General features: G+C 43.4%; 1 protein-coding gene across 5 annotated transcripts in view; it reads right to left on the bottom strand.

Annotated features, from left to right (window-relative positions):
- nlgn3a (neuroligin 3a) overlaps nucleotides 1-23,491 on the bottom strand; it is a 159,440-nt gene extending 135,949 nt beyond the window's left edge. For 2 of the 5 annotated variants that reach the window (XM_056273203.1, XM_056273211.1), the window contains exon 1: nucleotides 23,359-23,491. In XM_056273203.1, coding sequence (XP_056129178.1) covers nucleotides 23,359-23,464 — 106 coding nt within the window. In that variant the 5' untranslated portion in view covers nucleotides 23,465-23,491. Of the gene's footprint in view, nucleotides 1-5,501; nucleotides 5,574-22,158; nucleotides 22,219-23,358 lie in introns of all 5 variants that reach the window. The other 3 variants (XM_056273178.1, XM_056273195.1, XM_056273186.1) reach the window with 3 other exon arrangements.
- Between the last annotated feature and the right edge of the window lie 444 nt (nucleotides 23,492-23,935).

Genomic DNA, 23,935 nt, shown 5'->3' with positions numbered 1-23,935 from the left:
AGGGGGGGAGTGAAGCTTTTTAGGGGCCCATCATAGGGGTTCTGGAGTGATTGGAGAGTCAATGGGAGGGATAATTCAGGAATGGGCCGAGGCACTGAGTGGTGCCGCTATATGCGAAACACAGCGGGAGGATTGGCAGCATTCTTGTCCTTCCTGTCCACCGAATCCCCACCCCCACCCCCACCCTGTACTATTTTGTCTTTGTGTGCAACTTTCTCTCTCTTATTCTCCCTATCTCTCTCTCTCTTGCTCTCTCTCTCTCTCTCTCGCTCGTGGCCCCTCACGCTGCTCAAAGCAGTCATAAATCAGACTTCGGGGTCCCCTTTGAGCTCTCAAACCAACCCTGTCACTCCAGAGTCAGGCAGGACAAAGGCGAGTGGCAATAAGTGTCGGTGACATTCACTGTGTCGCTACTTGGTAAAACATGGTGACTGTCAGTGGAAATCAGCGAGGTCTGAGATGGGGGAGAGGGTGACAATGTCCTGATGTGGCAGCACATGACATGTACCCTACTGTAGCGCTCGCGTCAGCCCAAGCTTTGAGCGCCGCTCATGACAAGTCCATTAACGGGCGTGCTCGCACCGAGGAGCCGCAAACAGCATTTCTCAGAAGCTCCTCGCAAAACAGGGAGTGTTATTTCGCAGGATTAAGAGTGAGGGTTCGCACAATTGTAGGAGTCACAGTATCATAACTTTCACTAAATGTCCATTTAAAATTGCCCTTATGCAGAGCTTCCTGAAATAGCACTGCCTGTGACTTGGGGCTATACTAGCTAGGGCAATGGGGGGAAAAAATGGCTCAAGTGAGAGAACACACACAGTAACAACATTTCTATTTTGGATTCAGGGGAGACAGTGAAGAGAGGACCTGAAAATAAATAGCTGTTGCACGGCTTCTGCTATTTTGAGCCCCGCAAACCTTCAGCGCTTGCACATCACCAGGAGTGATGGCACAGGGAGGAGAGAGAGCACCTTAAAGTGGAGCTGTTCCAGCCACGCCACATTTCACAGCACTGCTTACAACACTTTGACATTTCTGAAAGAAACGGGAAGCGTGCCTTTTATAAGGGAAACCTGAGCATGGTTATTGGTAATGTGCAGATTTGCTCGGTGTGGTTTTGTAAGCTTGTGCGAGCGTGCACGTGCCTTTGCCAAGAATCTTGACATCCCTGCAGTAAATCTAATGGGACGAATGACCTTTTTGTGAAGGTGACATCTTGCCTCCCTGTAGGTGTGTTTGTGCATTAAATATGATGTTGGGAACACTGCAGACAGATGCTTTGATGTTCAGCATGAAGCTGCTTTTGGAAAGGACAGAGTTGTGAGTGTGTGTGTGAGAGAGAGAGAGAGATGGAAGTGTGTTAGAGATGGCAATAGATAGAGTGAAATGAAAAGAAAGACAGAGAGAAGCCTTCAAGGCTATTAGCCACAGCCCCCTAGAGCCGCGCTGGATCTAGATGAGAGGAAGTAGCTGTAGAGGTGCTGTCATCCTCCTTAAGATCCACAGACAGTTGTTTGCCCCAGGAGCGAAAGGCCAGCCCTTCTAGTCTTGCAGGGTAAGGCTCCTGTCTTTAGTGGGAGTCATGGGCGCTGCTTTTATACTGTACAAACCAAGGAAGGGTTCAACACAAGCACACACATGCATACACACACACACACACACACACACACACACACACACACACACACACACACACACACACACACACACACACACACACACAGCAAATGTAAAAATATAAATGTACACACACCTACCTAGACATTCAATGTGCAATCTCGGGACCATACACACACTACATAAATACATACACAATAGAATACATACACAGCGGCACACTCCTACTGACGCATGTACACAAGGACACACACAATCCTACACAACCACATGGCTCATGCACAGCATTGCTCAGGAACAATTCAAAGTGCCTTGGTGAGCTAATTCACTGCTCGTCTTCCCTCTTCTTCTATTGCCTTGTCTGAAGCAGAATGTTTTTGCATGGTTTTGCCTGCCAATTATTCTGTGCCATTGAAGAGTAAAGGACAAGGGGAAAAAAAGCCACAGTCCTGCCCCCCCCCCAATCCTTTGAGACAGCTCAAATGATTCCCTTGTGGATCGACCATTAGCACCAATGCTTATCTTGGGCGGAAGCTGAGCAACGGCGTTCCAAATATCGTTGTGTAAATGGGCTTCAAGGGGCACGATTCCTCATCCCTGCCACATCAGAGAGAATGGGATAGTGGCAGAATGGAAAGGCAGTGTGTGAATTGCCCCCATTGTCGATTCAACGCTCCACAGGCTGCCTGAGCTGAGCTGAGGGCTGTGTTGGATGGGGATCCAGTCAGGCCTGTGCAGTGGAATTAATGGTAATACCCAGGCAGGTGGAGCTCAGCTCAGATCCCTGGCATAGTAAAGACCATAGAAAAGATGAGGAGCGAAGGGCATGAGGGTGAGGGAGGCTATGTTTGCATGCATGTGTGTGTGTGTGTGTGTGTGCGTGTGTGTGTGCATGCGCCTATTTGGGCACTATTGTGAATTTGGATGGCTGTGAAACCAGTGCTTGGAAGCATGCTTTGCATGTAGGTGTGTTTCTGAATGTGTCCTTGTTTCACTGATTAAATGGCTGTGAGAGCATGTGTCTATGTGGCTGCATGTGTGTGCAAACGTGCACAGAGGGTGTGGGGGTGTTCTCCCTGAGTAAAGCTAAAGACACCGCTTGCCAAGTTATGGACACACACCAACACACACACTCAATAGAGCGTGTGAATGAGAGAGAGAGATGGAGATAACAATAGTGATGTGTATGTGTGGGGAAAAAAAAATATATATGATGGGAGGTTGGGGTTGGGCAGCAGCAGCCATGACACATGACAGAGATGAGTTGGGTGGGGAGCAGGGAGGGCTGCCTCTTTCTGGGCACAATACTTCAGCACCACTGCCATGTTCCACCTGGGAGATTTAGCTTCTACACAGCCACATTTCCTCTATTTACATGCCCACCTTTATCTAACAACAGCAGGTTGGTGATTGAAAGCCTGCACTCCCTTTTACAGTGCAATAACATCCTCAGTAAAATTGAGTCTTGATTGTGGGCCAGGGTAAATCACAGCAACTTGGCCCACAATGCTGTGTTGTCAAATTGTGAGAATAAGAACGCCTCTTTCAGAGTTGTTGCTCAGACTAGAAAAGAGATAGACAGATGCACAGATAGACAGAACGACAAAGACAGCGACGAAGACACAGAAAGACTGAAACACGGGAGCATGTCTGTGGGGCTTTAACAAGGAGAGGGGCAGCTGAAATATGGTGGTGCTAGAAGAGGAAATTAGCCCAATAGATGGACTGCCATTTGAGGCAGCATGGCAATTCTGGGATGAGCTGACAGTGAAATGGAGGAGTTCAGACAGAAAAAAACAGACAAGATAGCAACTTTCCAGACTTATTTTGGCAGAAGGTGGACAAAGAGAGATCTGGCCAGAGAGTGAGCAAGTGGGGGAATCTTCGTAACTTGGGCGCAAATGTTTGCTATATATAGTAGACAAGAATCTTGCTATTACCTGCATTAAATCCTCACTTTGGTATTGTAGTAGCTGCGGTGCTCACTAAGAGATTTTTCTATGCTGTCTGTATTCAATCCACCATTTATCTTTTTCCCATGGAGGTAGTAGCACTGTTCTGGGAGAATAATACTGGACTCTGGTCCAGTTCTCAGGCCCATGACACCTCAATAAAAAACATATTCATCAGAAAAATGGAAATCCTCTTGATCATGTTTGGGGATTGATGGCGAACACTGTCACACATTGCATTAGCTGCAGCGCTGTGACAGAGATTCGGCTGGGACCGCATTGTGTTTCTACGGTGATGTTCAGTAAATAGCATTAGTTTCGCTTGGCAAAGAATAGACTTGTCACATTTGCACTGAGGCTAGTCTTGCACAACAGCTCAGAGACCAAGTCACTGTGTGTGCATGCAAAGACATGCCAAACAAAGGGATCGACACTTGTCAGCAATTTTGAAAGGACTTGGGGCTTCATACACAGACACATGTGGGCTTGCTTGCAAGAAGACAAACGTACACCTCACACACGCACACACACACACACACACACACACACACACACACACACACACACACACACACACACACACACACACACACACAGTCGAGGCATAGACTGAAGGCAATTTGGCTTTAGATGCAATAGCTCACCCTAGGCTTGAATGAGGAAACACCTGTGTGTCAAAGCGGTGCCATGGCAACGCTTCCTATTCTATGATCAAGGCCAGCATGATGCTGCTGTCTGAGAGAGGAGCCCACTGGCAAAGGGGCTGTAGCTGCACCACAGATCCTAAAACATCTGGAGGGACCCCAGGCCAGCTTTCCTCGGTTTGGTTTAAAACGTAAGCAGGTCCTGCCACGGCCCCTGTTCCATACAGAACCATACAGAGCCGTTTACATCAAATGAATGAACATACGACATGCTGGACTTCTGTCGAAAATAAGATTGGATTACCTGGCTAAGACACGGCGTGATGACTGCATTTCCTTACCAAATACAGCGCCTCTATGCCTACGGCACAGTGTTGACAAGCTCAACACTAACCGCCTCACTCATCACACATTAACACATCCTGTTCACGTACTGTACACACATGCATACAGATCCAATCTGTCCTCAAAACACATTAAGTGTAAATAAAGGGCTTTGCCCTGATACCTAACATCCTATCAGAACCTGTCCTACAGTAGCGAGGGAAGACAAGGGTGGGGCAGCCATATCAAGAGTTTAATTTAGATTCTGGGACTTAAGCCGTTTCTGTTGCAGAAAGAGAACTGTCTCTCATTCTAATCTCGACAGAGATCCACCCTGAGCCAGGAATATCCCAAGATAAATATGGAAAGTGAACAATGCGATTGCTGAGCAGCAACTTCCCATTTTCTCCCCCTCTCCTCTAATCCTCTTCAGCAGCACTCTTGAACCAGGACTCCTCATCTAAATCTGCTGGCAAACCTGGTGAACAGTCTGATATTACACTGCTGCTTCACATTCCCTCTGCTATTATGGTCAGAAATATGACTGCCAGCTGCACCTTAAGAGAGGGTTCTCACTTCTGCTTCTGCCCTTGTAATAACAGTTTCTTCAGCCGCTGTGTGACATATTAAAATGGTTCAACCCAGGATTGGTTATCTCGACAGCTACTGGATTCCCATCTGAATCTGAAAGCCAAACAACCCTCTAACTGACCGAAATTAAATGTGTGCAGAAAATATAGTACATAGGCTTCACACTCCCCTGCACATGCACAAACAGTCAATCATTGTCAAAGACAGCATCCTTTTCTATAGATATCAATGTGATGCAGGGGGTGCAGAATGATTGCATTTGTAACTAGAAAATTAAAAACCAAAACAAACACGCAAACCAAAAAAAAAAGAAGAAGAAAGAAATTACTAGAAAATAGTCAAGTTAAGAAAACCATGCACCATCTTTGTTCACCATGGAAAATACCTTCGTCTTCATCACCGTCGTTATCCGATAAATCCTCGCCCTGTTTTTTTGCATGGGTCCCTAATATTGAAGCAGGGAGAAGAGACACAGAGAGGCACAAGGAAATTCAAAATAGCATGTTTGTCAGAAAACAAATGGGAAGAGAGGCAATTTAGTGCGCCATCACATTACATGAAACCACATGAATAATAATTTATGTTGGCCTGACTATTTTAATCCTTTCAGAAAGTTATGTCAGGACATTTCTTATTAACACACATACAATAAAAGCAACATGGATTGAATTCAAGGCTGAAAATGTAAAAAAAAAAAAAAGAGAAAAAGAAAAAAAAAGCAATAACTTTTCCTGAAAAGCACTGCAGGCTATATACTGAGCAAGTACACTGCTCAAAAAAATAAAGGGAACACATAAGCAATGCAATGTAGCTCCAAGTCAATCACACTTTTGAGATATCAACCTGTCCAGTTAGGAAGCAACACTGATTTGTGACTCAATTTCACCTGTTGGTAAATTGTCTAATTTCCACCAGGTGGAAATTAGACAATTTGCAAGACAACCCCTATAAAATGAATGGATTTGCAGGTGGTGGCCACAGACCATTTGCCTGTCCTCATCTTTTCTGGCCGATCTTTGGTTAGTTTTTCATTTTGCTAGTGCCCTCACCACTAGAGGTGGCATGAGGCGGTATCTGCAACCTACAGAAGTTGCTCAGGTAGTGCAGCTCATCCAGGATGGCACATCAATGCGTGCTGTGGCAAGAAGATTTGATGTGTCTCCCAGCACAGTGTCCAGAGCATGGAGGAGGTACCAGGAGACAGGCCAGTACACCAGGAGACGTGGAGGGGGCCGCAGGAGGACAACAACCCCACAGCAGGACCGCTATCTGGTCCTTTGTGCAAGGAGGAACAGGAGGAGCACTGCCGGAGCCCTACAAAACGACCTTCAACAGGCCACTAATGTGCAGGTTTCTGCTCAAACAGTGAGAAACAGAATGCATGAGGATGGTATGAGGGCCCGACGTCCACAATTGGGGCCTGTGCTCACAGCCCAACACCGTGCAGCCCGATTGACCTTTGCCAGAGAACATCTTGGTTGGCAGATTCGCCATTGGCGCCCTGTGCTCTTCACAGATGAGAGCAGGTTCACACTGAACACATGTGACAGACGTGAGAGAGTCTGGAGACGCTGTGGAGAACGTTCTGCTGCCTGCAACATCCTCCAGCATGATCGGTTTGGCGGTGGGTCAGTGATGGTCTGGGGAGGCATATCCTTGGAGGGCCGCACAGACCTCTACGTGCTAGCCAGAGGTAGCATGACTGCCATTAGGTACCAGGATGAGATCCTCAGACCCATTGTCAGACCATATGCTGGTGCAGTGGGCCCTGGGTTCCTGCTCATGCATGACAATGCTCGTCCCCATGTGGCCAGAGTGTGTCAGCAGTTCCTGTATGTCGAGGGCATTGATGCTATGGACTGGCCTGCACGTTCCCCAGACCTGAATCCAATCGAGCACCTCTGGGACATCATGTCTCGTACCATCCGCCAACGCGATGTCGCACCACAGACTGTCCAGGAGTTGACCGATGCCCTGATCCAGGTCTGGGAGGAGATCCCTCAGGAGACCATCCGTCGTCTCATCAGGAGCATGCCCAGACGTTGTAGGGAGTGCATACAGGCACGTGGAGGCCACACACACTACTGAGCCTCATTTTGAATCGTCTTGAAGAATTTCCACAGAAGTTGGATCAGCCTATGTTCTCATTTTCCACTTTGATTTTGAGTATGATTCTGAATCCAGACCTTAATGGGCTAATGATTTTGATTTCCATTGATCATTCTTAGGTTATTTTGCTCTAAACACATTCCTCTGTCTAATAAATAAAGATTTTCAGCTGAAATATTTCATTCATCGAGGTCTATATTGTGTTTTTAGGTGTTCCCTTTATTTTTTTGAGCAGTATATTATCACACACTTTATATTAGAAGTTAAATTTTGTTGATACCATAACACATGTCTGGCAGCAGAGTCATACATCACTGGATTTATCCTAGTCAGGAGTGTCTGTTGGGAACTCAAAACAAAATTCCCTGTGAATTGTGCGAAACCTCTGTAAATATTTGAAATAATGTTACAGGACTTACAGCCTGCTGAACTACAATTGGCGGCAAGGTTAGGGTTATAAATGCATTTTAAAGCTAAATGGATTTGGAAAAGACTTTTTGACCAGAATATGGGTAACTCGGTTTGACTTGATGCTCCTTAATCTAAGCTTCTTGTTTTTTTTTTTGTTGAATGATTCTGTTTTCTTGTTCTCTGCTGTATTGAGTTCAGTGTGTTTGTTCTGGTCCACAAAATAGCTCCTTCCCTACCAACTCAGCCCATGCCACCACTTACAGGGGCTTAAGTTCAACCACACATCCCTGAAGGAGGGGTACAAACTTCAAGATGTGGCAGAGGAGCAGCCAGTCTTGGCGCTGTCATTTTTGTTTGGAGAGAGAGAGCGTCTGTTTATCACGCCGCTGCTGTCTTAAGATATACTTTATTAATCCCCGTGGGGGAAATTCGTCCTCTGCATTTAACCAATCCCAATGCACACTGGAAGCAGTGGGCAGCCGCCTTGCAGCGCCCCGGGACCAATTCCAGTTCTTCTTTCCATTGTCTTGGTCAAGGGCACAGTCAGGAGTATTAACCTAACATACATGTCTTTGATGGTGGGAGGAAACCGGAGCACCCGGTGGAAACCCACACAGATACGGGGAGAACATGCAAACTCCACACAGACAGGACCTGGGATGGCCTGGGGTTCGAACCCAGGACCTTCTTGCTGTGAGGCGACAGTGCTAACCACTGGGCCACCGCGCTGTCTTAAAGGCCATAGCATGACAGCTGCTTGTATTGACATCAGATCAACTGGACACATCACTGAAGCTAGTCATTTCCACATTGCCTGCCACAAGGAGGTTGGTTTTTGCTGTGCTCTACCTCTTCCACGCTCAACTTTAGGGCATATCCATCATCTATCATTGACTCTAAGTTACAGTTGCTTTTTCACTTGGCCCTGGAGTGTAGTGCGCAAAATGATTTTCTGTAGGCTCAGTGCCAAGAGTGGATGCAATGCAATCTGCAAGGTTGAGGAGGTGGATGGTGGGTAATAGGGGGAGGCAGATTTTAGGTTTATTTGATTTAGATTTCTTATTCAGCTGTGCCTGCTGGTTGGTGACAGTCTTACACAACACTCATTCTGAAATGTGTCTTGGGCTTGGGAGGGATCATAAAAATCTATTATAGACAGAGATGTACCAAAGGCGTGTTATTGCTAGACAGGTGGTACACTTGCCAAAACAACTGAAAATGCCAAGCAACATCATGTAATACTACTTCATCACAAGGGAGATCTGCAGCAATCATATTAACTAATTCATATTCAATAGGTTTAAACCCTCCTGCTTTTAATTTCGTTTGAGTTTGGAGACTTTATCTTTCTGAAAACATTGCTACCAACCAAGCCAAACCAGAGTTTAATTTGCAAAATACAGGTTTTAGATAAAGAAAAACAAATCCATTACTCTACTCGTCACCAAAAGGGCCAATGTGTGTCATAACTGTAAATTCTGTGCAGCAACATGGCCATATCACATGGATAAAGGTTTTCATTTTTGCATTTTTGTCTCTGTTGGAGTGAATGTGGTCTCCACTGAGACGATGGACAGTGCATCAAAAATTTATTGTTTTTTTTTTCTGCAGTAGACGAGAATTTTCACAGTTGTTGACTCAAGATGATTCTCTGATTTAGATGAAAGACCCGGCAATCACCATTCATATCCACTTTGACATAGGAGCCCCTGCTGCTATGTGATGGGTCAGTGTTTTTTAATGGAGCAAGTGCTTCCACTGCATCCATTCATTTACTTGATTTGGTCATGGCAAGGTCATGTGTTTAAAATGCTCATGCAAATTGGCATGGCCTTTTGGTCTTTCTGATGGTAGCATGGAGTAACCAGAATGGCCACTTGCAAAAATGGCGAGATATTCTTTGTGGTCTAACTAAAACCAAGTGTACTGCAAATAACGCTAATCAACATACAATATAACTGTGCTTTGAAAAAACAAAAACAAAAAAAAACTTCGTTATATTTTCTTTATACTGTAATGACACCAGTCTCTTTTTTTACTTCCCTCATCCTTGGCAATTACAGTGGTGTTTGATAGTTTGTGAACCCTTTACTATTTTCCATATTTCTGCATAAATATTACCTAAAACATCATCAGATTTTCACACAAGTCTTAAAAGTAGATAAAGAGAACTCAATTAAACAAATGAGACAAAGATATTATACTTGGTCATTTATTTATTGAGGAAAATTATCCAATATCACATATCTGTGAGTGGCAAAAGTATGTGAACCTTTGCGTGCAGTATCTGGTGTGACCCCCCCTTGTGCAGCAATAACTGCAACTAAACATTTCTGGTAACTGTTGATCAGGTCTGTACATCAGCTGGGAGGAATTTTAGCCCATTCCTCCGTACAGAACAGCTTCGATTCTGGGATGTTGGTGGGTTTTCTCATGTGAACTGCTCGCTTCAGGTCCTTCCACAACATTTTGATTGGATTAAAGTCAGGACTTTGACTTGGCCATTCCAAAACATTAACTTTCTTATTCTTTAACCATTCTTTGGTAGAAGGACTTGTGTGCTTAGGGTCATTGTCTTGCTGCATTGCCCACATTCTCTTGAGATTCAGTTCACGGACAGATGTCCTGACATTTTCCTTTAGAATTCGCTGGTATAATTCAGAATTCATTGGGCCAAGACGGCAAGCTGTCCTGACCCAGATGCAGCAAAACAGGCCCCAACCATGATACTACCACCACCATGTTTCACAGATGGGATAAGGTTCTTATGCTGGAATGCAGTGTTTTCCTTTCTCCAAACATAACGCTTCTCATTTAAACCAAAAAGTTCTATTTTATTCTCATCCGTCCACAAAACATTTTTCCAATAGCCTTCTGGCTTGTCCACGTGATCTTTAGCAAACTGCAGACAGGCAGCAATGTTCTTTTTGGGGAGCAGTGGCTTTCTCCTTGCAACCCTGCCATGCACACCATTGTTGTTCAGTGTTCTCCTGATGGTGGACTCATGAACATTAACATTAGCCAATGTGAGAGAGGCCTTTAGTTGCTTAGAAGTTACCCCGGGTTCCTTCGTGGCCTGACTGACTATTACACGCCTTGCTCTTGGCGTGATCTTTGATGGTCGACCACTCCTGGAGAGGGTAACAATGGTCTTGAATTTCCTCCATTTGTACACAATCTGTCTGACTGTGGCTTGGTGGAGTCCAAACTCTTTAGAGAGTTTAACCTTTTCCAGCCTGATGAGCATCAACAATGCTTTTTCTGAGGTCCTCCGAAATCTCCTTTGTTCTTGCCATGATACACTTCCACAAACAAGTGTTGTGAAGATCAGACTTTGATAGATCCCTGTTCTTTAAATAAAACAGGGCGCCCACTCACACCTGATTGTCATCCCATTGATTGAAAACACCTTCAAATTAACTGCTAATCCTGGAGGTTCACATACTTTTGCCACTCACAGCTATGTAATATTGGATAATTTTCCTCAAAAAAGAAATGACAAAGTATACTATTTTTGTCTCAATTGTTTAATTGAGTTCTCTTTATCTACTTTTAGGACTTGTGTGAAAATCTGATGATGTTTTAGGTCATATTCATGCAGAAATATAGAAAGGGTTCACAAACTTTCAAGCACCACTGTAAGTGTATGAGTCACAGCGAAAAAAAACCATTCTACATATTCGATTACTGACTAGTTTATCGAGGTATCAATATACAGAGACTTTTTGGCTACAGGATGCTAATCAATTGAGACAAATTTTAAAAACGCCAAAAGTCTCTACATTATACTTCTTGCGCAAGTCATCATGATTCTTATAATAGGTTTGAACATTTTGCAGTATTACAAGGAAAAGCTTTCAAACTTTTTTATATATATATATATATATATATATATATATATATATATATTTTCCCCTTTTTCTCCCCAATTGCACTTGGCTAATTACCCCACTCTTATGAGCTGTCCCAGTTGCTGCTCCAGCCCCTCTGCTGACCTGGGGAGGGCTGCAGACTACCACATGCCTCCTCCGATACATGTGGAGTCACCAGCCGCTTATTTTCACAGGGGACATAGCACATGGGAGGATCATGCTACTCCCACCCAAACAGGCGCCTCGACCAACCAGAGGAGGCGCTAGTGCAGCGACCAAGACACATACCCACATCCGGCTTCCCAACCGCAGACACGGCCAATTGTGTCTGTAGGGATGCCCGACCAAGCCGGAGTCAACACGGGGATTCGAACCAGTGATCCTCATGTTGGTAGGCAACGGAATAGACAGCTAGACTACCCGGATGCCCCCAAACCTTTTTATTTTTCAAGTAAAAGAGTAACCTAATGTTATGTGATGAAAGACATGCTTTAATTCCAAATATAAAACCTAATGTAGAGCATCATTTACATTAATAGGTGCAACGGGCACTTGAATATAAACGTTAATTGAAAGTATCCGGGTACTAATACTGACCTATCTGAAAAAGTGATATCCTGAATTGGATAATTATGCAGTTAATAGCCATGTCTAAATGCTTTCTAAGATGGAAACATCAGCATTTCTAAAGAATTCACTTTTTCAAACCACTGGAAATTAATTTGAGTGAATTCGCGAATAGGTTTCTCAGAAAATCTCCTTTATTCGTATGTTTGTGTGTGTGTGAATGCAGTGAATCCCATATTTTAAGCTAGGTAGGTAGCTAGTTTATACAGGACTGTGTGAAAGTGCTTAAGACACGCATTGATTGGATAGCAGGTGTCAAAAGGAAAGCTCTGTCACTTTGAATTTCCTGCGTCTGTGTCAAATGCTGGATCTATTATAGGGATTGCAAACATGCTACATCTGCCATCACCAGGACCTGTCTTTGACCTTGACATTTTCTTCTTATGTAGCTGTGATATCTAGTACGAATCCTTCATGAAGCCTGATTCACGTTGCTTTAAAATGGGCTGCACCTCGTGACAACAGCTGTTATTCCTGTTCTCTGACAAGCAAAATAGAAAACAGCTTCATTTATCATATCTGGCTCAAAGATGCCCCATTATGACGGCCTTGCTTGTTACATAAATGGTCTCAAAAATTAACATTTCAACAGGACGGAAATGTGGCCAAAAAGACATTCCAAAGACTCGCTCTGGAGCTATAATTGCGTACACTTTGGCATGTATACACACGTATACAAAATTAGAGCTTGCACACACACACACACACACACACACACACACACACACACACACACACACACACACACACACACACACACACACACACACACACTCACAGAGCTCTGAGACTCCAGAGACTCCTGACTGAATCCACAATTCACTCAATACAATGTGGAAGGGCTGAATGTTAACTGCTTTGCCTTAGCAGGAGAAAGGTTCACTGACAATAGATGGGCCTTGCAGTTAAACATCAGAAAGGTCAGAATGTGGAAAGGGACTTAGTGAAATGTGAAATGTTGCAGCCTTGACAATTTACAGCAGTTATATTCAGTCTCTAATCCTCAGGTGGCCTTTTTTCTCTTTCAGAGTGCCTGTTTCTCTCTTTCTCTTCCTGTCTCCATCTCTTTCTCGCTCTCTTGCTCCCTCTATCTCTATCTTTGTCTCCCTCAATCTATCTCCTAGTGTAGAGGTTAAGAAACAGCTTGGGAGGGACACATAAGAGAGAATGATGGAGAACGCAGCTAAAAGGTTAAGGAGGCTGTAATCCTGCTGTAAAGGACAGCCAAAACTCACACTGTGCCTCAGCTGCTCCCAAAATAAAACCCAAATATAAGGCAGACAAGTCGTCTATCTGCCTGTCTAAAACACAATAAATAGTGATAGACAAGTTAAACCGAGAAACCACGTCCATATAGGTGTGGAGGAATTGCAATATACTGGAGTCAGTGATGCCACAGGGTGCCTGAAGATGTTTCCTTCCTATTTTATAAGCCCATTGAATCAGAGTATTTTGTCAGTATATAGAGGAATAAGCCTTAGCATTTGATTACACTAAACAGTGCAGGGACAATGACAAGGATTTTGTGTGTAGGATGATCGAGTTTGATTTCTTCCTGTCAAATACTAAGCCAGTTTTTTGAATAAGCCAGAAAGTGATTTTTTTTTTCGCTACCAAAAACTGCTTGGGTTGCTTCACATAGTACATAATGGCGAGGCTCAGACTAGTTTTTTTTTTTCCTTTTGCAGGACTTTTTTAGTCATAATTTTACCTCTGCTCCTCAGTTAGGGCAAAAGAAAAGAAAAGAGATATTAAGCTTTGGGTTGTATGTGAGAGCTGGACAGCACAGCAGCAGGGGGCCTCTGAATAGGAACTTCCTGCTTGAGTCGCGTCCTGCATTTCAAGTCATCATGAATGGGGCCGCCACTGGCTGGGTCCAGCCTTCGCTGACTGGGGTCATCATCCGTCCCAGATAGATTTTACAGAGCCACTTCTCTATCAAAAAATGGGGGCATCTGCTGCGTTTTCTGAATCACACAAGGCAATATTTGTTCTTGTGGAAGAAAAAAAAAAGATTTTGCCCTTTCTGCTCGGTATGTAGCTTTCCTCGGTGGCATTCAGGCATTTGCCTGAACCCTTCCCTGAGGGAGAGTTGAGTCGGCCAACCAAAGGGATTACCATGGTGTGTTGCTGTCTGCCATGGCCCAGACACAATCTAACCGGGATTGGGCCTCTGTTTCAGTTTTCATAGCTCTCTAGCAACTGGAGGTCAGTCTCAGGGTAAGAGGAAAAATTGTCTAGTTTTTCTACTGGGGTAGTTAATCTACAGGTTTGGCAACTGATCTGGCTGTTCAGTACTGGCACAGATCTGCATAACACATGGCAGCCTGCTGCCTGTGAGGGCTGCAAAGGAATGATAGTTGAGTGGTCCAAATGAAGCTAAAATATACAATAGATTTCTCTGTACTTATCTCAAATGGGCACATGATAATATTTGATTTTAGAAGTCATAGTGTCTCTCAGCAAGAACATTATTCAGAAGACGGATGCCTGTGAGAGACTTTGAGGACACATGTCCCGAGCTGGTTCCAAGCAAAAGATGGGCCAGACTACAACCCTTAGCATATGATGTGGAAAGATAAGCACAGTCCATGCCCCCTTACCTCTAAAACTCTCTGCAACACTAATGAGCTTATTAAAAAGGATCTCAGAGTTTGCAGATCTCCATTAAACTTTAGTAATTAATTAAGCAAGACAAATGTTTTTTTGAAGATAAAGACTGACCTCATCAGGGGTTTTTTTTTATCCCCCTAAAAATTGACCTATTGTGAGCCAATCTAGTGCTAGGAGACTGAATGGTGCTTAGTGGTGTGTCCCCGCACATCATTACCCCTCTCCTCACTCCATTCACTCCAGCTCAGTTCAGAGAGAATGACTGAGTGATAGTATTAACCAAAGCGCCAATGTCTCAGGCTTTGTCGCTGCTGCATGTTCTCTGTGAGTACAATAAGACCACATTACAGCCAGTCGGCTGTAGTGCTGATCTTGCAGGTTTGGCCACCTCCATGTGACCGTGGCCAATACCTGCTTGGACATACCTAAAGGAAGGTCAGATGCCTTTCACTCACTAACACTGGAAACAGCAAACACTGGATCACTCTGTGTAAGTACGGAGGGCAGTTATTGAACGTAGTCGAATGCACAGTTGCAATGGGGCACCGTCAAGTAATCCTATAAATGCAGCAAATATGTGTCTAAGCTGAGAAAGACATGAGCATCCCTTCATGGGTACAGGTACTGTATTCACTATCGTTCTGACACACAACTTCCCCATTGGATAGCGACCGGCTATACTGAGTGACACCGTGGTTCATCCTGGGTTGGTGAGCAGATTTTGTCACGAGCTGCTTGACCACGGCTTTGAGATTGAGTCTGTCTTTGATCTTTAGGAAGGGCACTACATGCTATGGTCTAAGGTCTTCCCTCGTGTTTGCTGGAGGGATGTAAGACCCATCTTTGATGTTAGCGCATCATATAGAGCCCCTGCACAGTGCCCACAGAGTGCCTCTGTACAGTATTATTAAGGTTGGACTTTGGTCGATTATAAAATAAAACATATAGTAATTCTGTTAGATTTATTTTTTTTCACTGCATATATTTTATTAGATCTCTCCAAATGGATACTGAACACTATATTATTTTATTATTATATGCAATGCCCTCGATATATCATGATATACTAACTTCTTGTCATGAAATGTTTTAGGGATAGGAATGTAACCAAATACAAATATATTACTCGCAAATGCACATAAAATATGTCTTAAATAGATAAAGATGTCATCCAAATGAGAGATGCATCGTTATTATTGCTATTGTGTGTTTTCTTTTACTGCATGGATCCCACTGTACGTTTTCTATCTGATTGATTGCTAGCAAAAATAAAACTGTGGGAGAAAACTTGCGGTGCAGCAATATTTTCTTTTCCTCTCATATCTTAATGACAACTCTACGAGAGCCAGCTCAGTCTGGTCTGTGCAGTGGCACCACAAACTCCACTCGCCTGTCACTTGTCTATTAGCATTTTAATCGCTGACTGGAAAGATTAATTTCCAAAATGAGGCAAAATAATTCACCAACTGTGCCAAAATGTACAGTCTGTAATCTGCAAAGTATACATCTCAAGCAGCCTCTCATACAATCCATGTCGTGCCTTGGCCTAAAACAATGTTCAGTTCATAAATGCTTCACCTACAAATATAAAACTGCTTTACTAGCTCAATATTATTGTAACTAAGGGATTTGCAGAAATAAATGTGTTTTTATGCACACATTTATTGACTACAATACAATATTTCTCCCTGGTTAAAACCAAGCCTTTCATTTCAGTCCCACAGTGACTGCCGGTTGAGTGTGCTTGTGTAGGACATCAGTGTTTCTTGTAGAGCTTTATTTTTGTATCAAAGAAACTGACTATTTTTTGGTATAATTTGTGAACAGATGTATAATACAATGTAATCCAGTAACAGTAGGATTTTATTCTATGTTCCTAACTTCAGAATTCAGTATCCACCAGTTATGAAGAGGGGTTGTAGTGGGGTTTAAATGCTGGAAGTTCATCTTTTCTCATTTAATGAATCTATTTACAGTTATATTACGAAATTATTTGTTAGTGTCCTATCTTGTGAGCAGATAAATATTCCAAAACCTTACATTTAAAATGTAAATCATTATTAAAAGTTTTTCAACCACTTCCGGCTCCGACCATACCTTCGTCCGGTTCAAATGTGAAAACATAAAAATACAGATGTTTTGTAGACTGAAACAGATGTAAACACAAAGCACAGCGGTGACGTGGTACACCCCCGATGGGTGATTTTTTTTTTGTTTTTTTGTTTTGCATGGTGAGCCTGATCACGAGGACAAACATGCTAAAGACACAGCACACAGATCTGAGCTGCACTCGCCGCTGGGTTCACCGCAGAAGACAGCAAAATAGGTTTAGTTTTCAAAACTTTGTCATTTTGTTGCTGCCAAAATACTAAACCAATTCTCAATGAAGGAACTTAAACAGGTCAATAGAGCTAACCAGGGTGAACACTTTGTAAACCATATAACAAACCCAAGCTATGCTTAGAATAATCTTGATCCGTCGGTGCTGAGCAATTATAGGCCTATTTCTAGTCTGCCATTTTTGGGCAGGGTTTTGGAAAAGGCAGTGAATTGGATGGGTTTTTGCATGAAAACAAGATTCATGATAAATTTCAGTCCGGTTTTAGAAAAGGACACAGTGTTGAAACAGTGCTGGTAAAAGTAGTCAACGATCTCAGAGTGAGCGCTGATAATAAAAATGTTTCCATTCTTTTACTCCTTGATCTGACGGCTGCCTTCAATACAGTCGATCATGATATACTTCTAGACCGCCTTGAGAATTGGATTGGCCTTTCAGGCACTGCCCTATCATGGTTCTACATATATCTTACTGGTAGAAGCTATTTTGTTCGTCTTTCTGACCATGTCTCAGACAAACGTGTAATTTTCTCAGGTATTCTGCAGGGTTCCATTATTGGTCCTTTACTGTTCTGCCTGTACATGCTGGCGCTTAGAAAAAATATCTGTGATTATGGAGTGAATTTCCATTTTTACGCTGATGATACTCGGTTATATTTATCTGTAGCGCCAGATGACCCCAGTGCTCTCAATCCCTTGATGAATTGTCTGTCTAGTATTAAACAATGGATGAGTGAAAACGTTCTTAAATTGAACGAAACAAAGACAGAACTTCTCATTATAGGTACTAATGCACAGAAGGAAATGATATCAAGTAGAATGGGAAGTCTTTCTGTACAGAATAAGACTAGTAAAAACCTAGGTGTCATCATTGACTTTGAGTTGGATTTTAAATCACATATCAACAATGTTGCAAAGGGTGCCTTTTTTCACCTAAAAAATATTGCTAGAATTAGACCCTACCTCTCCCTGGAAGATGCCAAAAAGGTGACACATGCTTTTTATCTCTTCGCTTCTAGAGTATTGCAATGCACTTCTTACTGGTTTACAAAAAAAAGTATTGAAAGGCTGCAACTAGTACAGAATGCGGCAGCAAGGGTCGTAACAAAAGCCAGGATGAGAGATCACATTACCCCAGTTTTAGTGTCTTTAAACTGGCTTCCTATAGCATTGAGGATTGATTTTTAAAATGATTTTACTTGTGTTTAAAACTCTACATGGTTCAGCACCCTCATACCTATCTGACTGCTTATCTGATTATGTTCCGAGTCGCTCTCTTAGATCCTCTGGTGCTGGCCTGCTCAATGTCCCTAGAATGAACTACAAAAATATGGCGAAGCAGCATTTTGTTTTTATGCAACGACGGCTTGAAATAGACTCCCCCAACAAATAAGAGAAGCAACGTCCATAGATAGTTTTAAGAATCAGCTCAAGACCCATTTTTATGCTGTTGCTTTTAACTAATTCCACTTTATATTTCTTTTTATTCTTATGTTTTATCTTGTACTGTGGTTTTATTTCTTGCCGTTTTGTTTTGTTTTGTTTGTTTGTTTGCCTAGGTCTGTGTTTTACTATTTTAACTTATTTTATCTGTATTGTTGTCGAGTTTTATTGTTTCCCTTGTTTTTAATGTAAAGCACTTTGAGCTGCATTTTATGTATGAAAGGTGCTATACATATGAAGTTTATTATTATTATTATTATCATATAGGCTACATATATTGCCCACGTTCAAGCTAGCTGTTTCAACACACCTGATATGCCTTACTTGGAGGGCTTTCTTCCCGAGGTCTCTGAAATTTTGGTTGATGGTAGATCCAACGGGGTGTAGGCACGGAAGTAGCCGTGATTGGCTGTTGCGTCGGTCAATAGCGCGGAACCTCGAAGCGCACTGACGTAAATAAACGATGCGCGCTGAAACATCGACTCGGGGTCCTTCGACTGCATATGAAGTCATGAATTATGTTGCTAGCTAGCGTTGACGCCAGCTTTATAGTTATTTAGCTATGTGTGTTTTTTTACAATCCACGTTTACATAAGAGTTGATTAGGCTCATGAGGAGGGGGGGGGGGTCCTGGACGAGCGAACGCACGCAAGGGCCAAAGGCCCGAGCTGCATCTAATGTGTATCTACTGTTTCCCGCTGTTCGTAAACTAAACAAGCTAACTAACGTTAACTTAATTCGCCCCAACTCTTGCTCTGGCAGTCGGTCTGGCAGTCAGTGCGCTTCGAGGTTCCGCACTGTCTATTGGCCGACGCAACAACCAATCACGTCTACTTCCGTGCCTACACCCCGTTGGATCTAGTATCAACCCTAAATTTTCCTTCTTTCTGCCTTCCGGGCCTGGCTGGCTGCCTCGTTTCTATTGGTCTTGCGGGTATTCGTCACAGCGCGCTGCACTAGCGGCGCAAGGTCGGATGTGGGTATTTGTCCTGGTCGCTGCACTAGCGCCTCCTCTGGTCGGTCGGGGCGCCCCCCGGATCGGCAGAGAGGGGGCGGAGCAGTGATCGGGACGTCTCCAAAAGAGCGGGGTAATTGGCCAGATATAATTGGGGGGGGGGGTTGGGCGCAGGACGGGCGTCAGGGTAGCGTAGCGTTCTAATCCGTTGCCTACTAACAGGGATCGCCAGGTCGTATCCCCGTGTTACCTCCGGCTTGGTCGGGCGTCCCTACTGACACAATTGACCGTGTCTGCGGGTGCACTAGCGCCTCCTCTGGTCGGTCGGGGCGCCCCTCGGATCGGCAGAGAGGGGGTGGAGCAGCGACCGGGACGGCTCAAAAAGAGTGGTGTAATTGGCCAGATATAATTGGGGAGAAAACGGAATGCAAAGCGAGCGAGCGTCTGCGACAAAATCTGCATTATTTCCTACCGGGACGTCCTAACGCGCCGTTCTGAGCTGAACTTCTGTCAGATTTCCTGTTTCTGTTTACTTCCGGTCGCTGGCGTTGAAAGGCGCAGTGCGAAGGAGGAGCGGCTCCGGTATGAGCAACAGCAGAGAGGTACGTCACATGGTTGGTTATGTGACTTTTCAGTGGGCAGAGCGCTTCCGATGCGACGCGACAGTCGGACACTCGCGTCCTGTCACGACTCGGTACAGTTGCTTGGCAACGATCATAAAACCATTTAACCAGGAGTCAGATGCCACACTTCTTTATGGAAACTAATCACTCTTCCCTCTCGAGGACTCATGTTCACAGAAATACAGATTTTATAACTCGCAGTGGAGGTGTGATGGATATTGAATATGCCTAGTGTGTATGACTCTACTCCACCACGCAGCTCTCTATTAAAACTTTTCAAAATGCTTAATAGAAAACGGATCATTCCATTAGTATATACGGCCTGTTCAGTGAAATAGATCACACTTGTCAAATGACACCAGTTTAAATCCTTAATGAGGGAACCAATGGACTGTTAAACTGTAGGTATGTATTCAATTGTCGAACGAGATTTTCTTGTTTGATAAGATTAACCAAAACAAAGTATGTTTCATTAAAGGTTCACAATAGAGCCTAGGAAGGATACAGTTTGCTTCATTTGCACTGCTAATTCAATACAACTCAAAGTAGCATGTCTCAACAAACGGGTACAATAGCAATGAAGAAAAAAAATTCCAATAAGACTGAGAATAACAACCTTTATCAACCTCTATGTTGGCAGAGACAGAAGAGCTATGAAACAACCCCCTCTCAGTACAGTAATGCATTACAAAACCAACACATAAAACTCATGATAAACCATTTTCTCATTACCAAACATGGAAGAGATAATTGAAAAATTCAGAGTGGAGGGGAATATTGAAGAGATATTTCGGTGTGTATATTCCACAACTGGGACTAATTCAGAAGCAGAAGTGCCCGGAGGGCTAGTCTGTATCCAACAAAATTGGTTTACCAAAGCACAGCGTGTGAGCTCAAAGAGTGAGGCCAATGGCTGCCCCCTGCCTCAGCGGAAATCGACAGCGGAGGCCTCGCTCCCGAAACCAAATTTTTAACAGTGGAATGAGGTACGCTCAGGATCACAGTCTTAAGGCTACTCATCAGGTCTTCTAGTACCTTCAGGCAGCCACATAGGAAATCACACTTCTGTTGTCTTTAACAGAAATTTAAAAAAAAACTTGACCCTGATGAAGTCTGACTGTGTATTTCTTTGGTTTAAGTATTTGCCACCTGGATAAATGAAAGCAAAGCTGTCACGTCAGTAAAATACTGCTTCCTATTCGAACAATCGTGAATAATACATTTCGGAGAGGGATGGCCCCCCACTTTTTAGTGTAAATTTAGTCAACAGTAGGCACTCAAATGCTTTCAGTTGTCATGTTTGACAAATACCTCCAATAAGCCTGTGTCTTAAGTGCTGTCAGAGCAGCCTGAAACATGACCAAAGTTCTTTGCATATAAACTCCAATTTTACATTCAGGCAAATTATGGTTGCACTTTTGCTTCTGACTCAATCGACAGTCAAACAGTATTCAAATATTTACCTATTTTAGAATAAAAAATATATATTGTTGAGTATATATATATATATATATACACATACATATACACACACACACACACACACACACACATATATATATATATATATATATACACTCAACAATATATGTCCATTATACAGATAAATGTAAAGTAAACTGTGAAAACAAGCCTCCGATAGGTTATTGAACAGCATTGTCTACTGCTTGAAAAAAATTAAATGTTCATTTAGAAACCTGGTATAACTGGGGAGAATTGTCCCTTACCATGCACTTACATGGTGTTAAAGCATGCATATTTGCCTACATCCATTCACACACACTCACACAGCGCTATCTCTCTCTCTCTCACCTCACTCACTCACTCACTTACACACACACTCACTCACACAGTTATGCATGTGTCAAGGTTAATCTGAGTCTCAAGTTCCATGTTCATTCCAATTAGCGCTTTGATTTGAGAGTTGATCGGTGGTAATATCTTGCTGGGTTTGAGAGGACGCAGTTGCCACTCTCCTCTCTCTTTCACTCTTTCAATTCCCCTCTTTCGCTCCATGTTGGCTTTTTTTTTTTTACATACCTCCTTTTCTACACATTTTCTTGTTGGGTTTCCTGGCACATTCCTTGGATATTCTTTTGACTGTAAAATGAATAAAAAAACTACAAAATAACAGAAGGCTCTGCAAAAAGACTGCAGATGACATGCAACAACTCAGACTGAGTCAAACCCCTGTTTCCCCTCTGTCCCACCCCTTCTAATTCATCAACAGAAATAACAACAGAGGGAGGACCTGTTGAGAAAAAAAAATAACTGGGGTGTTGCTGCAGAAATATTCCAAAATGGTGGAATGAATTTGCTGCACCCTGGGACACAGGAAGCCCATATTAACATGCACTTCTATATAAGACCCATTACAACCACACAGTGACGTAGAAAAAACGAACTTTGCCTCTGTTCCACCTCTGAACTGTGAAAGCTTTGCAGTTTACATTACAATCTGAAAATCAAAGGGTTTTGTTACAGAATTGGTTTTATGATAACAAAATGCTTTTAGAGAGCAATAAACTATTTCAAGTTATTTTTCTGTGTGGGTCCTCTTTAAAGTGGTATCATGATGGAGTCTCTAAAAAACTTTTAATGTATAAAATATAACTGTGACGTACATCACTCCACAGTTGCCTTTTAGACCAAAAGAGCTTTGGACCAAACTTGTCTCATATTCTGCTTGATGCAAAGAAAAAATCTGGATGATGAAAGGAGAGTAAGGGGTCTTACATAGGTCAGGCTGATGCCACAGGCCTCTTGTGTACCAGGTAAAATATTTCACCAACCCTACAGTAGATCATTCACGTATGAGGCAGGCTACTTATCACTACTGCTAATATCCCCAGTACAGTAACAACAGTGAGGGAAGGGAAGTGCACCAAGTTCACTATGTTAGCTCCAATGCGTCCCTGGTCTGATTTGATATGTACTCAGTCTCATTCATCTCATTGTTAAATCATTTGTATTTTTTTTTGGGGGGGGGTACGTTTTGCCTTGTGTAAACACAAAAGAGGAACCTCTAACAGTGGCATGAAAGGGGGAGAGTTGATGAAAAGAACTCATGAAAGATCAAGTCAAGATGGCAGGTTGAGATGGAGGACATAGACACAGCATGCGCCAGACAATAGGTCATGCTCCGCACACAATACAGAGGTGACACAAATCTTTAGACAAGAAAAAGAAAGAAGAGAAGGAAGAGGAAGAGGTTTTGTCCTGTATACCCGACACACTCACCATCCTCGGTAGGAACATAGATGTTTAGATACAGACAATCCTCATTTTGATCCTGTATGTACGTGGCAACTATATCCAGGTTGAAGGTGAACCATATTGGCATCATGATCTCTGGCACGGCATTGTGAATATTTTGGGGGCAAACGGGGGCAAAGTGTGTTGCATTCTTGATCCCTGACCAGGAGGAGGGAGGCTCTGGGGGCATGAAGCGCTTTTCTCCCACCGGGGAGGCAGCATATGGAACCCCCAGATACTGGTCCACAGGCCCAAGGATCTCGCTGGGAAGGGGCACCCTCACTCCTCGGAGTTTCCCGTACTGTGTGTTCACAGTGGGGTGGTAGTTCTGGCCCCTCACGGCCACTAAGCACCAGCAGAAACTCAATATCCACAAGGACACACTGAAACTGGCGCGACCATGGGCACCGTGCAAGTCCTGCGAGAGGAAATGGCTGCTCCTTGGCAAAAACCACATGGTCCCTTTGAGCGAGTGCAAATGTATATGACCAACATACAAGCTGGGGCTTCCCCTCAGCGATCGCAGCGTAGCCTTCTCTTCGCTCAGCCCTGCACTCCAGCA

Source organism: Lampris incognitus, chromosome 1 (assembly GCF_029633865.1).
Source record: "Lampris incognitus isolate fLamInc1 chromosome 1, fLamInc1.hap2, whole genome shotgun sequence".
Classification (NCBI taxonomy): domain Eukaryota; kingdom Metazoa; phylum Chordata; class Actinopteri; order Lampriformes; family Lampridae; genus Lampris; species Lampris incognitus.
The sequence above is the reverse complement of the archived record's forward strand: the minus strand, read 5'-3'. Positions and strand labels throughout refer to the sequence as shown.